Source organism: Halichoerus grypus, chromosome 5 (assembly GCF_964656455.1).
Source record: "Halichoerus grypus chromosome 5, mHalGry1.hap1.1, whole genome shotgun sequence".
Classification (NCBI taxonomy): domain Eukaryota; kingdom Metazoa; phylum Chordata; class Mammalia; order Carnivora; family Phocidae; genus Halichoerus; species Halichoerus grypus.
The window spans coordinates 98,389,024-98,402,457 of NC_135716.1; the positions used below are offsets into that span (position 1 = coordinate 98,389,024).

The 13,434-nt window shown below is 44.5% G+C and overlaps 1 protein-coding gene across 1 annotated transcript in view; it reads left to right on the top strand.

Annotated features, from left to right (window-relative positions):
- Positions 1-736: 736 nt before the first annotated feature.
- Positions 737-13,434, top strand: part of LOC118546896 (mitochondrial adenyl nucleotide antiporter SLC25A24) — a 51,359-nt gene continuing 38,661 nt past the window's right edge. Inside the window, exon 1 of the mRNA XM_078072661.1 lies at positions 737-1,132. Coding sequence (XP_077928787.1) covers positions 950-1,132 — 183 coding nt within the window. The 5' untranslated portion in view covers positions 737-949. The remainder of the gene's footprint in view (positions 1,133-13,434) is intronic.

The following is a 13,434-nucleotide window of genomic DNA, read 5'->3' on the forward strand; positions in this document are numbered from 1 at the left end:
GTAACTGCATCCATCCTGAGAGAGAGGGGTCTGGGGTTTTGCTGGCAAGTGCTGTTGGCAAATGCTGTGATTTATCCGGGGTCAGATCATACTAAGCGGTAGAGCAAAGTAGTCCCACTTTTTACCACCTCCTACCTGGATGAACCTTCATCTTTTCTGCCAAAGAGCCTTGAGTTTCTTTTACCCCCAGTTTTATTGAGGCATAATTGACATGTAATATTGTATTGGTTTTAGGTGTTCCTTTTGTTTTTTAAATTGCTTTCAGATTTAACTCCTCTGCTTCTTAAAGCAGAATTCCCATCCCAGGTGCGCAAGCTCTCAACTTCCCCATTTTTGTCAATAGAAAACAGGCCCAGAGATGTGTAATATCTGTGGAGCCTCAGGAAAAAGTCCGAGATCTGTGTCGCCCGCCATGTCCCAATTTCCGTGCAGTGAGAACTGGCTACCTGTGGGCAGTCTGCAAAGACTCCAAGCTGTTAGGGTAAGAGGCCCTGAAGTTGAGTAACCTGAGCTTCGAACTGTCCTCTCCCCCATTCCCCAAAACGTAACCAGCGGATGCCCAAACCCAAGGCCTCTGGGGGGCTTGCTCCTCGACCCTGCGCCTCTGACAGTTCGACTGGGAACGAGCAGAACTCATTTCCCGAGTCCCACCGCTCCTCCGGAGACCCACCCGCAGCCCTTTCACTTCCTGCGCGTTCCAGGCGGCGCCAGGCCCGCCCCTCCACGCCTCTCGGGGAGGCCGGCGCCCGGCGAGCTCCTCCCCGAGTAGCAGCGGGAGCGGCCACTCCCTGCGCGCCAAGCCGGGCTGGGCCGGGGTCTCTGCGCCTTCTCCCTGCACGCCGCGGGCCCCTCGAAGCCAGGCGGCGGCCGTCGCGCGGGTCCTCGACGCGCCCGGCAGTGCTCGTCCCCGTGACTCCCCTGGGCTGGGCCGTCCCGCGCCTCCCGCACCATGCTACGCTGGCTGCGGGGCTTCGTGCTGCCCGCGGCGGCCTGCCAGGACGCGGAGCCGCGGACGCGCTACGAGACCCTCTTCCAGAGGCTGGACCACAACAAGGACGGCGTGGTGGACATCGGCGAGCTGCAGGAGGGGCTCAAGAGCCTGGGCATCCCCCTGGGCCAGGACGCCGAGGAGGTGGGTCGCTGCGGGGCGCGGCTGGAGGGCCGGGAGGGCTGCGGAGATTCTGGGCGCGGGCTGCAGGAAGGCGGAACTGTGGCTTCCAGCCCGCGAAGGGGTTCCGAAGCTCGGGAATGGGCCGCGGGGCCAGTTACCCCCGGAGCCGATGCGCGTCAACACCTGAAAGCCTACTGGTATTTTTCCGAATGAAATTAGTGCGGTGAACACTGTGGCCCACTGTAACAACTTAAAAAACGCTGTTCCATAGTACCTTTGGTCTGAATGCATCCCGGGCCCTTCACCTGCCTTTTTGCAAAATTTAATAAAAAATTTTTTTGTTTAACCCTCAGCTTTTGCAAGCATTTAATCAAGGTTTTGTTTGTTTGGCTTTGTTTTGTTTTGTTTTAAGCTCTCAGACTTAAGTGGGCCCCACTTCTGTAAAAAGGCTCACACTTCGCATCTCTTAGGAGCTCCTTTGTTATACACCAGCTAGTTTTGTCTAGTGTTTCAGAACTTTTGAAAACCAATCCTATGTATGTTTCCTCCAACTTCCTGTTGAGGAGAGGCAACATTCCATGGTGTAAGACCTTCCTTAATGTCCTAAGACATAAATTGATCTAAAGGATTGGCCGGTCGCTGAGCAGTTTCAACTTCTCTGAGTCATTTTAATTGTGTCTCTGAAGTTCAGCCCCTTTGGCAGGGTGGAGATACTTGGAACCTCTCCAACCCCTCTGAAACATAAGAGGTTCCTATCCTGAGAGGGAAAGTGATTAAACGCTTAAGAGCCAGCAACTGTTTCACAGTTATATTTTAAGCTACTCGTTCAATGTCTTTAGTAGTTACACGTCCCTTTAGTTTATTTACTATGTCTTATTGAGTCAGATTTAGTAAGTTACAATTTTTAGAAAACTGTCTGTTTTGTCCAAGGTTCATAATATTCACTTAGGATTTTTAGAAAGTTCTGACTATATGCGTAGTTATATGCTCTTTCATTTCTGATATCGAGCTCCACCCCCCCACTTCAATCTTGCCAAAGATTTGTCTATTTTATTTATACGTTGAAAGAATCAACTTTTGGTACTTTATGCTGATGGTCTCTTTTCAATTTTTTCTTATTCTGTAAGAATTCTTATTCTTATTATTTTTTCTAATTTCTGTGTATTTCTTTCTATTTTGGGTTTACTCATTTGCTCTTTTTCGAATTTTTTTAGTTGAATGCTTGATTCCTTAATTTTGAGCTACAATATCCCTTTAATCACTTTTTTTCTTTAAATTCAATTAGCCAACATATAGTACATCATTAGTTTTTGGTATGGTGTTCAGTGATTCATTAGTTGCATGTAACACCCAGTGCTTATCACATCACGTGCCCTCCTTAATTCCCATCATCCAGTTACCCGATCCCCCCATCTACCTCCCCCCTTTAATCACTTCTTTAGCTGCATCCCACAAGTTTGTATTTTTGTTTAGTTCCAAGTATTTTCTAATTTTCAATGTGATTTCATCTTTGACCCAGTAATTATTTAAATGCGTGCTTTAAATTTCCAAAGACTTCCTTTTTCAGTTGGTTCTTTGAAAATATGAATAAAATAGACAAGCCTCTGGCAAGGTTGATTAAGAAAATACGAACTCAAAATCAGGAATAAAAAATGTGTTTAATTTTCCAAAATTTATATATGAACAAATTATAAAGGAAGTTGTATAAAATCACGTGTATGCAAACATACAATAGGATGGCATATATTTATCACTGTCATATATATGTATTTTATACATACATATATAAGTATATAACTTCCTGTGCTTTTGCTAGATGTTATTAACTAATCCCAGGACTCCTGACTGGTACCTTCTTCAATAAAAGGTTACTAATGATTATTTATGGATGATAGGAGTTAAATTACTTTTTTACTTTTTTCTTTACAATTTTTGTATTATTTCAATTTTTTAAAATAATTGTATATTATTATGATTAGGGGAAAAAAGAGGTTTTTGTTTTCATTTTTGTTTTGTTTTTATAAATATCACCTCCTCTGAGATGAGCCTTTCCAGACCACCCTCTATGGAAGAGTTGATCACACCCTACTATGTGTAGGTCCTTGGTCTCACATGTCACTACTATTATAATTTTCAAAAGGTGTTAATTTTAGTTATTGACTGTGCCCTCCACTAAGACCAAGCATCTTGAAGATGAGGTCATGTCTTAGTCATTTAAGCACAGTAATACAAAAAGATTTAGGGCTGTGATTTGAAACAGCCTAAATAAGGCAGTGGCTCGTTCGAGTAATTATAGGAAAAAAGAGGTAAAATTTAATTGTAAAGCAGTTGTTAGTGCTTGTATTTCCAGCATGTATAGGACAAGATGACCAAAAATCCTCCTACTGCAAGATATCAAGAAATGCTGGATAAAATAAGATAAGCATTTTTTAATGAAAACTTTTTTTTAAGAGCAATTTTAAGTTTGAGAAGAAGGTACAGAGATTTCCCGTAGACCATCTGCCCTTGCATATCACGTGCACAGCCTTCCCCACTGTCAACATCGCTCAACCAAATGGTACTTTTTTTTAACCAAGGGTGAACCTACACTGACACATCGTTATCACCCAAAGCCCATAGTTTACCTGAGGATTCACTCGTGATGTTGTATATTCTCTGGGTTTGGACAAATGTGTAATGACATGTATCCATCATTATAATATCATACAGAAGATTTTCACTGCCCTAAAAATCCTGTGCTCTGCCTATCCATCCCTGCTCCCACTGCTGATCTTTTTATTGGCTCCATAGTTTTGCCAGATAAAACATCTTTTTACATGCATAATAAGAAAAAGCTAATCAAACTGTCTGGGTTTAAATCTTGGTTCTGCTGCTTACTAGTTAACTTTGGACAATTTTCTTTTACTCTCTTTTTTTAATTGAAGCATAGTTGACACACAGCATTACATTAGTTTCAGGTGTACAGCATAGGGATTCGACAACCCTGTAGGTTCCGCTGTGCTCACCACAAGTGCGGCTCCCATCTGTCACCATACAACGCTATTACAGTGCCACCGACTATATTCCCTATGCTGGGCCTTTTATCCCTGTGACTTACTCCATAACTGGAAGCTGTACGTCCCACTCCCTTCACCCATTTTGCCTGTATCCCCACCCCTCTCTGGACAATTTTCTTAATCTCTCTAGCCCCAGTTTCCTCAGCGGTGGCAGAGGCAACACTAGTACCTATCTCAGAGGGTTATTATGGAGAATAAATGAATTAAAATATGTAAAGTACTTAGAAAAATGCCTGGTAACCTAATAAGGTCTCTGCCACTTGGGTGGTGAGTGAGCCAGCTTCCAAATCCCATGTTACCACTTCTTTTTTTTTTTTTTTTAAGATTTTATTTATTTATTAGAGAGAGAATGAGAGAGAGAAAGCACATGAGAGGGGGGAGGGTCAGAGGGAGAAGCAGACTCCCTGCTGAGCAGGGAGCCCGATGCAGGACTCGATCCAGGGACTCCAGGATCATGACCTGAGCCGAAGGCAGTCGCTTAACCAACTGAGCCACCCAGGCGCCCCGCATGTTACCACCTCTTGTGTTGGACCACTCTTGGTACTGTCAGTTCTGGTGTTCTGAGGGGCAGAAACCAAGATGGGATGGGGGGTGCAAAAGATTTATTGGGAGAGATGCTTGTGAAGGGTAAGGGAGAGGGAAAAAAGGAGTGAGCTGAGGTCTTAAGACTGTGACACAAATTTAACCCCTGTTAGAAGAGTTCAAGAAGGAATGATTTGGGAAGAACCTCAGACCAAAGCACAGTTCTTAGAAAGTCTCAACTAAGCCAATAGGGGGTTCCCTGGGGGAAATGTTATCAGTTAGTGGGGTCCTGTGTTGTTGGCTGCCCCGTGCCGTACCCTGCTGCAGCTAGTCGTTGGTTGGAGCAGCCCAGGACAAGCATGGACTTAGTGCGAGTGCTGCGGGCACAGAGGTGTGCCAGGCAGGCAGCCTGTTGTTCGGCTCGGCTCCCACAGCAGGTTCTCTCAAAGGGCCATCTGACCTAGCCACCAGAGCCCTCTCCTCGTGCGACACCGATCTGCGTCTCTCTATCAGCTTGGGGAGCGCTTCCTCATCGCGCCCTGCCTCTCTTTCTCGGGGAGGCCAGAGTGACAAACTACAGTCCCCATTGCTTCCGTTAGTCCCCGCTGGTACTCCTAATTTCCCTTTTGGACTGTCTGCTTTAAATTCCACTCATACCCCGCTGTAATCTCTGCAGGTCCTCGTGACTTCTGGTGGTGCGCCCCAAACCTTCATTTGTGAGGGGTCTGAGCTTTGCAAGCCAGTGTTGTTGCGTGTGCACGTTCACAGTGATAACTGTGCAGACAGCATGTGCGGTGTCCACATGGGTCCCCAGAGTCCATACCTATCCCCCCGTCTCCATTGTGTAAAAGCAGCCCTGTCTCCTGCTGATCGAGGTCAGCGTCTACCTACTAAGACGGTGACGACTTTTCTTGCCTGTTGGTCCCTGGGCACAAGGAATTCCAAGTGTCCAGGTGCAGTTATAGCTTGTAGTTCACTGGGACCATTGCTGTATTCCCTGGCAAGAGTATGTCCTGTTTGGGGACCAGAAACTAGCCCTACAGAGCCCGGAGTTGTGGGAGTAGGAAGCAAAAAGTCTCCCAGTGGGTCACTCGGAGTGCTAGTAAGTGAGACCGCTCCTGCTTCCACCTCTTGGTTCCTGGACTCATGTATTCTTCCTGCTGGGGGCACAGAACTCTATAGAGGTCTCTCATTTAGTGCATATACGGCATCCTGAAGGCTGGCAACTCATTTTTGCCAAATATTGTTTCCTTGGTGGTGCTTCCGTTATGGTTTCTGTAGGCCATTCTAGCATCCTGTGAGGACGGCTGCTTCTGGATGGTGTGGTGTATGGTATGGCCAGTGGATCTCTTGGTCATGGGCCCACTTCCACACCTTTTACTATGAAGCAGACTCCCTGGTCAGAAGCTATGTTGTGTGGGGATTTCATGCCCGTGGATCAGGCATTCCATAAGCCCCCAGATAGTGGTGCTGTCTAAGCCTTTGTGGGCAGGAAAGGAAAACCCCTACCTAGAAGAGGTATCTGTTCCTGTCGGGGCGGGCCAGTGCCCCTTCCCAAATAGGAGGCCTCAATATAACTGACTTTTCACCTAGTGACTGGTTGGTCTTCCTGAAGAATAGTGTCATATCGGGGGCAGACAGGGGTCAGGTCATGAAAGACATTTTGGGCCCGCTGAGTGGTTTGGATTTCATATGAGTAATGGGGGCCTTGAGAAGTTTTAAGTAAGAGAGGGACACAGGCAGACTTAAGTTTTAGGAAGATCACTCTGGTGGCTGTGTGGGAAATAGATGGAGGAAGAAAGGGCTATGAGGCAAGCCTGGGAAACAGTAGCCAACCAAATACTTGGAATTAGGATTACATGGTCAGTCTTTATGGGGGAAAATTTCAGAGGCGTAGGTCAAGGGTTTGCATAATGTCAAGGATTGGGGAGATTATCTACTTGAGTATCTAGAAATGAGAACTATGAGGTGACTCTTCAAGGGAAGGTTTCAAGATAGTAGTTTGCATCTAAGGCAGATACCCAGCTTGAAGTGAAATCCTTCTAAATTTCCACCGATTTTATCTCTTTTCCATGTTTCCAAGCTTTTGTAATGAATTTAGCATTGAGAAGAGAGCAAGTGTCCGTTTAAGTTCCTTTAGACCTTAAATGGAAAGAATATGGAAAATAAAAGTGGAGTGTAGAAAACGGGCATAAGGGGTACAATAGCTAACCATTATTAAGTGTTCCAAGACTACCCAGGGAAGAGAAAAGACTTCAAAGCAAGTACTGCTTTTTAGAGTATTTTCTATTTTGTGTTCATCCTCCTCCTCCTCCTTAATGTTTGTTTTTTGTCAAAGGCCACATTAAAACATTCTCAAAGACAGTCATTTGAGGTACTCCAAGGAACAGGTTTTAGAACATTGAAGAATAGAGGAAATAATCTGAATTTTAATTTACTCAAATGAAAATTGTGAGGAAAATAAACTGATGAAGAGTCAGCAGTTTTAGCTGGAAGTATGCTTATTTTGTTTCAATTTAGACTTGGAAGAATTTGGAACAGTGAAGGCCAAAAAAACCCAAAAAACAAAAAACAAAAAATTTCCCGATGTAGAATTAAGGCAGTAAAATGAAAAAAGTGGATCTTGCCCCGTAGGATTTTACAGATATTTTCTTCTTCTCCAATCTTGGCATCATTTTAGCTGCGCCTCTTTTATTAGTATGTGGAGGAGAAAGGGGGACAGGTTTTGTAGAGTGTATGAAGGTATTCCTGTATCTGAGTTCAGAGCTGGCTGACTTGACAAATGTGTTCAGTTAGCCTGGTAAATTACAGGCAGTTTTAAAACTAAGTTGTTTGCCGTATCTTCATGTGCACAAACTCTTACTGTAACTTTCTTAGGAGAGGTTTATCATCATAAGGGGCCCAGGACTCTTAAAACAGAGGATTGCGGGCGCCTGGGTGGCTCAGTTGGTTAAGCAACTGCCTTCGGCTCAGGTCATGATCCTGGAGTCCCGGGATCGAGTCCCGCATTGGGCTCCCTGCTCAGCAGGGAGTCTGCTTCTCCCTCTGATCCTTCCCCTCTCATGCTCTCTGTCTCCCATTCTCTCTCTCAGATAAATAAATAAAGTCTTAAAAAAAAAAACAAAAACAGAGAGGATTACTGAGAGCAAAAAGGGAAGCATCTTGGCCCATGAGTTCCATACTTGGTGTGACTGTGTAGCCTGGGTCAAGTCATTCAAACTTTGGTTTACTTTCCTTATTCTTAAAATGCAGGTATCTGCCATGACTCCTGGGCAGATTTTTATCAAGACCCCATGTGACTGGACATGAAAGTTGATGTAAAAAAGCCTTTCAAATGTGATGTCACAGGTACTAGATGACGGGCTCCTTGAGGACCCTCTGTCCCCATGGATATTGAGTGTATGCTGAACGATTACAAGTGGGAGTCTGACAAGTGGTTGGACCGGACAGCCTGATTTAAGGGCTCCTCCACCTCTGATATTCTACGGTTGTTTTGATTCTCTGTCTTTACATTTTCTGTGTACAACTACAGATGGAATAGGGTCACATACAAAAACAGTAGCTTAGAGGCACCATGGTGGCTCAGTCGTTAAGCGTCTGCCTTCGGCCCAGGTCATGATCCCAGGATCCTGGGATCGAGCCTCGTATCAGGGAGCCTGCTTCTCCCTCTGCCCCTCCCTTTGCCCCTTTCCCTGCTCGTGCTTTCTTTCTCTCTCTCTCTCTTTCAAATAAATAAATAAAATCTAAAAAACACACAAAACAGTAGCTTAGCAAATGTGTATTGCTTTGAATGGAATTTCTTTTCAGGGTTTCACTCCATAGCATAATTCCTCTGTTAACAGCAGGGATTTATTTTATTAGCATTTTCATTTTAGAAACTTTATTACTAAAGGAAATGCGATAAAGAAGTCATAGAGGTACATTTTAAGGCATCACAGGAGGGGGATTATGGTATAAGAAAAACAATGAATTCCAAATACATTTATGTCAAATGTTCTAAAATATATAACATCTGTACCTTTTGTGTTTTCTCCTTATATTCTAAAATCTGATGTTATCCCTTCTTTGAGGCTCTTTATTTTGGAAAGAATGAAAAAAATGGAAGAGTTCTTTTGTAAGGCATAAAATAACCCTTTTCACCTTGGTAGCAGTCTACCTGTTAGTCTCCTTCCCAAATCCCAACATTCTCCCAACCGGGCCACAGCCATAGACATTTGTCTCTTTATTTTCTTTTCTCTGCTTGGCATTGCTCTCACTCCTTTTTTTCTGCCTGGTCAGTTATTACCCATTTGTTTAAGGCTTCAGCTCACCTGTATAATTTTACCCTAGCACAGTCAGAATTATTTTTTTAATCAACATTTCAGGTAAGATGTTTAGAAATAAATAAGCTCCCACAAGGCAACATACTGTAAGGGTGCTGCTTGACTCTTTTTGACTGCTCTGAGTTAAAATATGCTATCTTTTTAAGGGTCACATAGCGTCCACTGAGAAGTCTATATTGGACAGGATCTATGAAAACAACAAGAGGATTTGCTGAGAAAGTTTGATGCCTCACTCTGAAATGTAGACCATCGTATCTACTTCATTCATTGCTGCAATGTGTGTAGTGGTTATTCTTATGAGCTGTGGACTCAGACCAGGGTTCAAATGTTTTCACCATTTGCTACACTTGTGACCTTGAGTGAGCTATTTAATGCTTGGAAACCTCAAATGTAACCTAGGATTGGTAAGAGCTACACAGTAGTACAAATATTAAATTCATTCAATTTATATTTTTGAATAGTTCCAGACACTGTTCAATGAACTGGGGATATAGTAGTGAACAAGACAGATAGGGTCCCTCAACTGTGTCCTCACAACTTTCTGTAGAGGAGGTCTGTTTGTGTTGGATGGGTAGGTGGGGGTAATTATAAGCAAATAAGGAACAGGATAATTTTTAAAAGTGGAAAAGAATTGTTGAATACAACAAAAATAGTTGCCCTTTTATTAGATGAGACTATCGACTCTGTTTTGCTCCTTCATATCCCTTGTGTAAAATTCTGTCAGTCTGTTTTCCTTATTACTCTGGCCATGACTTCTGTTTTTTCTCCTTGGACCACTGGGCTCTTGTGCCCTGTCTGGATGTCTGTCTTCAATGACTCTTTGTGGCTACGTGCCTTCTCTGCAGTGCACAGGGCCCCTGTGGATTGTACAATTCTTCTGTGTGGGAGAATTCATTCTTGATTGGGACACAGCACATCTTGTGAAACATCATTAAATGTCTGCCACTGCTCAGTTGCTCTGGGGGGGAAGTGTTTATTGCAAACAGTGGTACTTAGTCGTACTAAGTACTAACTGTGGTGCAACCTCCTTCTAAAGGCAAACCTGTGGGTATTTCACGGACATGTGACAGGCCTCTGTATGTTGTCAGTGCTTGACAGGATGAGGGAACAGAGCAAGAGCGAACAGATAATGGCCCAATTAAATTTGCTTTGTGAATTTTTAAAAAAGAATTTATTTATTTTCTTGGAGCAGTTTTAGGTTCACAGCAAAATGAAGAGGAATTTATAGAGATTTCCCATAGACTCCCTGCTCCCACATATGAATAGCCTCCCCCATTGTCAGCATCCCCCACCAGAGTGGTACATTTGTTACAATTGATAAACCTACAGTGACACATCATTATCTCCCAAAGTCCATAGTTCACCATAGGGTTCACTTTTGGTGGTGTTCTCTGGGTTTGGACAAATGTATAATGACATGTATGCATCTTTATAGTATCATACAGAGTATTTTCACTGCCCTAAAAAAATCCCCTGTGCTCTGCCTATTCATTCTTCCACCCTCTCCCCCCAACTCCCTGGCAACCACTGATCTTTTTAATGTGTTCATAATTTTGCCTTTTCCAGAATGTCATATGGCTAGAATCATATAGTATGTAGCCTTTTCAGATTAGCTTCTTTCACTTAGTAATATGTAATATACATTTAAGTTTCCTCTGTCTTTTCATGGCTTGATACTTCATTTCTTTTTAGCACTGAATAATATTCCATTATCTGGATGTGCCGCAGTTTACTTATCCATCACCTACTGAAGGCCATCTTGGTTGTTTCCAAGCTTTGGCAATTATGAAAAAAGCTGCTCTAAACATCTGTGTGCAGGATTTTGTGTGGACATAAGTTTTCAGCTCTTTTGGGTGGACTCCAAGGAACATGGTTGCTGGATCATACGGTAAGGGTGTATTTAGTTTCGTAAGAAACTGCCCAACTGTCTTCCAGTGTGGCTGTGCCATATTGCATTCCCACCGGCAATGAATGAGAGTTCCCGTTGTTCCACATGAATTTTAATATTCAACTTTTTAAAGAGTACTCCATGTTTAGGAAAAGAAATTACAGAAAAAGTGGAATTTTTACTGTGCAACTACACTTACACATTTTCAGTGGAGCAGGTGAGGGACCATAGGGAGGCCAGAGCCCTCAGTGGCTTTGGAGAGTGGGATTAAGAAGAAGCCACAGGCATTGTTTGTGAATACCTCCTGACTTCTCTCTGTGATCCCAGCTGACTTCTGCCCATTTTGCGATTATCCTCCTGAGTGTGCTGCCGACATCTGTAAGGACTGAGCTGGGACCCTGGTGGTTAGAGTAGCCTTGCTCTGGAGCGACCACAGATGCTGGGTGAAGATAAGGAACTGGGGTGGGAGTTGGGGGTGGGTAAATCACAGAAGGAGGGGTCCAAGTGGGCAGATTTTCATTAGGTCCCCAATTCCTAACCCCCACACTATTAAGTGCTTAAACCTTAGAAGAAGGATTCTAAGAAGGTGTGACGAAACAACTAAAACATGTTGGGCTTTACCACCAGTCAATATGGCCCCAAGTCCATGTCCCAACACTCTCCCACCCACTTTTCTCTAAAAAGAAGCTCTACCTTTAGAGACAGTCCTATGCAGAGGTCTTTCTGGAAGTTTCGGGGGAAGGACATGAGTTGTCCCTTCTAGGTTCCTCCTGGAGTGGGGTGAAAGCCTGGGCGTCTCACCCGCCGGCGCAGGAGCACAGCCCAAGCGCCGAGGCCTCCCTGTCTGGGTCAGACCCCCAGTGGTAGCAACCGAGGCTCTGGGCGGAGAGGCCAGGCCCGCGTGGCGCACGGATGCACCTCGTGCCTCTGCGCTGGAGCCATTGCGATGGTCCCTCCCCGTCCTGCGCTTTATCTCGCGGGAGGAGCCTGGGGTTGGGGGGGACATTGCTATCGTCGGTCCCTGCTAACTGGATGTGTGGTGGGCAGGGTCGCCTTCCTCCCTCTCACTTCCACCTCTGTGAGGCTCCTGGGGGCCACAGCGTGGACCACTCCTGCTGCCAGAGACATCCCAAATGGACGTCCTCTATGAAGAACTCTTTCGGTACCTGGACCATAATGAGAATGGGACCCTGGATGTCCTTGAGCTTCAGGAAGGCCTGCAGGATATAGGGATCCTTGAATTCCTGGAGGAAGAGCAGGTGGGCCTCAGTGGGGCTGTGGTAGGAGAGATGTGGGGGCTGGGAGCCCCGGAGATGCCTTGGGCAGAGATGGGGGAAGCTGTATTGACACCTTACCCAGCTTCCCCTGGGGACCCACTATAGCTTTCAGGTTGGTTACCAACGTTTTACCATTTGAAGAATAACAACACAGCTAATACTTTTCTCAAGCATTTTTCTTGTTTCCCCTGGCTCTCATAAAATTTCCAAATTCAAATTGCTCTGAAGATGCTGGCTACCACGTTGTTTCGGGGGGTCACCTTGTTCAATGTACTCACCTGTTATTACTAGCCTGGATGGGCATCTAGGCCAATGAGGCTCCCTCCCCACTTTGGGGAACTGGGATAATCACCATATGTGTTATGTGTTTGGGAGTGGGGGTGGGGTGTAGTTGGAAATGGTCTAATATTATCTTTCAGTTTCTGTTCCTGGAAGGAGGGCATTCAGTCTGGTGGCTTGTACCCTGGGGGTCTCGCCAGTTCTGACCTTTCCTCTGAGCATGCCTTCATCAGCACACTTGTAAAGACTGAGCTTGGCATCATTTCCTCTGGGAAGCCCTCTTTTTCCCAGCCTAGATCACAGATTGTGTCTCAGCGTGTAATGCCTGATGCATATTTCTATCACTGTATTTCCAAGTTATTTTCTGTTTGGAAATTCTTATTGAATATAATTACTTTCCAATTATATTTGCTCTTTGGATGTTTACAGCAGTAGACTGGGTGGGAGATTCAGGAGAGTGAGGACTGTTGAATGCATTTCATATCATTGGTACTTTGTGCTCAGGAATCTCTTGGCTGAGCTCTGTATGTTAAGATTAAGTAAAGCTCTTCTTACTAGCTGTGGGAACTTTGGGAATCTTTACTTTCATCATCCATTCGGTGATTGGGCAGCTGGGTTTTGGGAATGTTCTATATACCAAGTGCTACAGCTCAGTTTTCTCATTTGTGGTATCAGAGGCCTGGACCAGGTGTTGTCTGTGGACCAGGCCAATCCAAAATGTTATCTCTGTAAAGTTCACTCGGTTTCTGTAATTCCTAGAACAAAAATGGAAGTGGTTTTCTTTTTCTTTTTTATTTATTTTTTAGTTTTTTTGAAGCATTTTTCTTTTTAAAGCTAAATATCCCTTATGCTTATTATTTATTACTTTTTAAAGATTTATTCATTTGAGAGAGAGAGACAGAGTGAGCAGAGGGAGAGGGAGACAGCAGACTCCCCACTGAGTGGGGAGCCCGATGTGGGGTTCGATCCCAGGACCCTG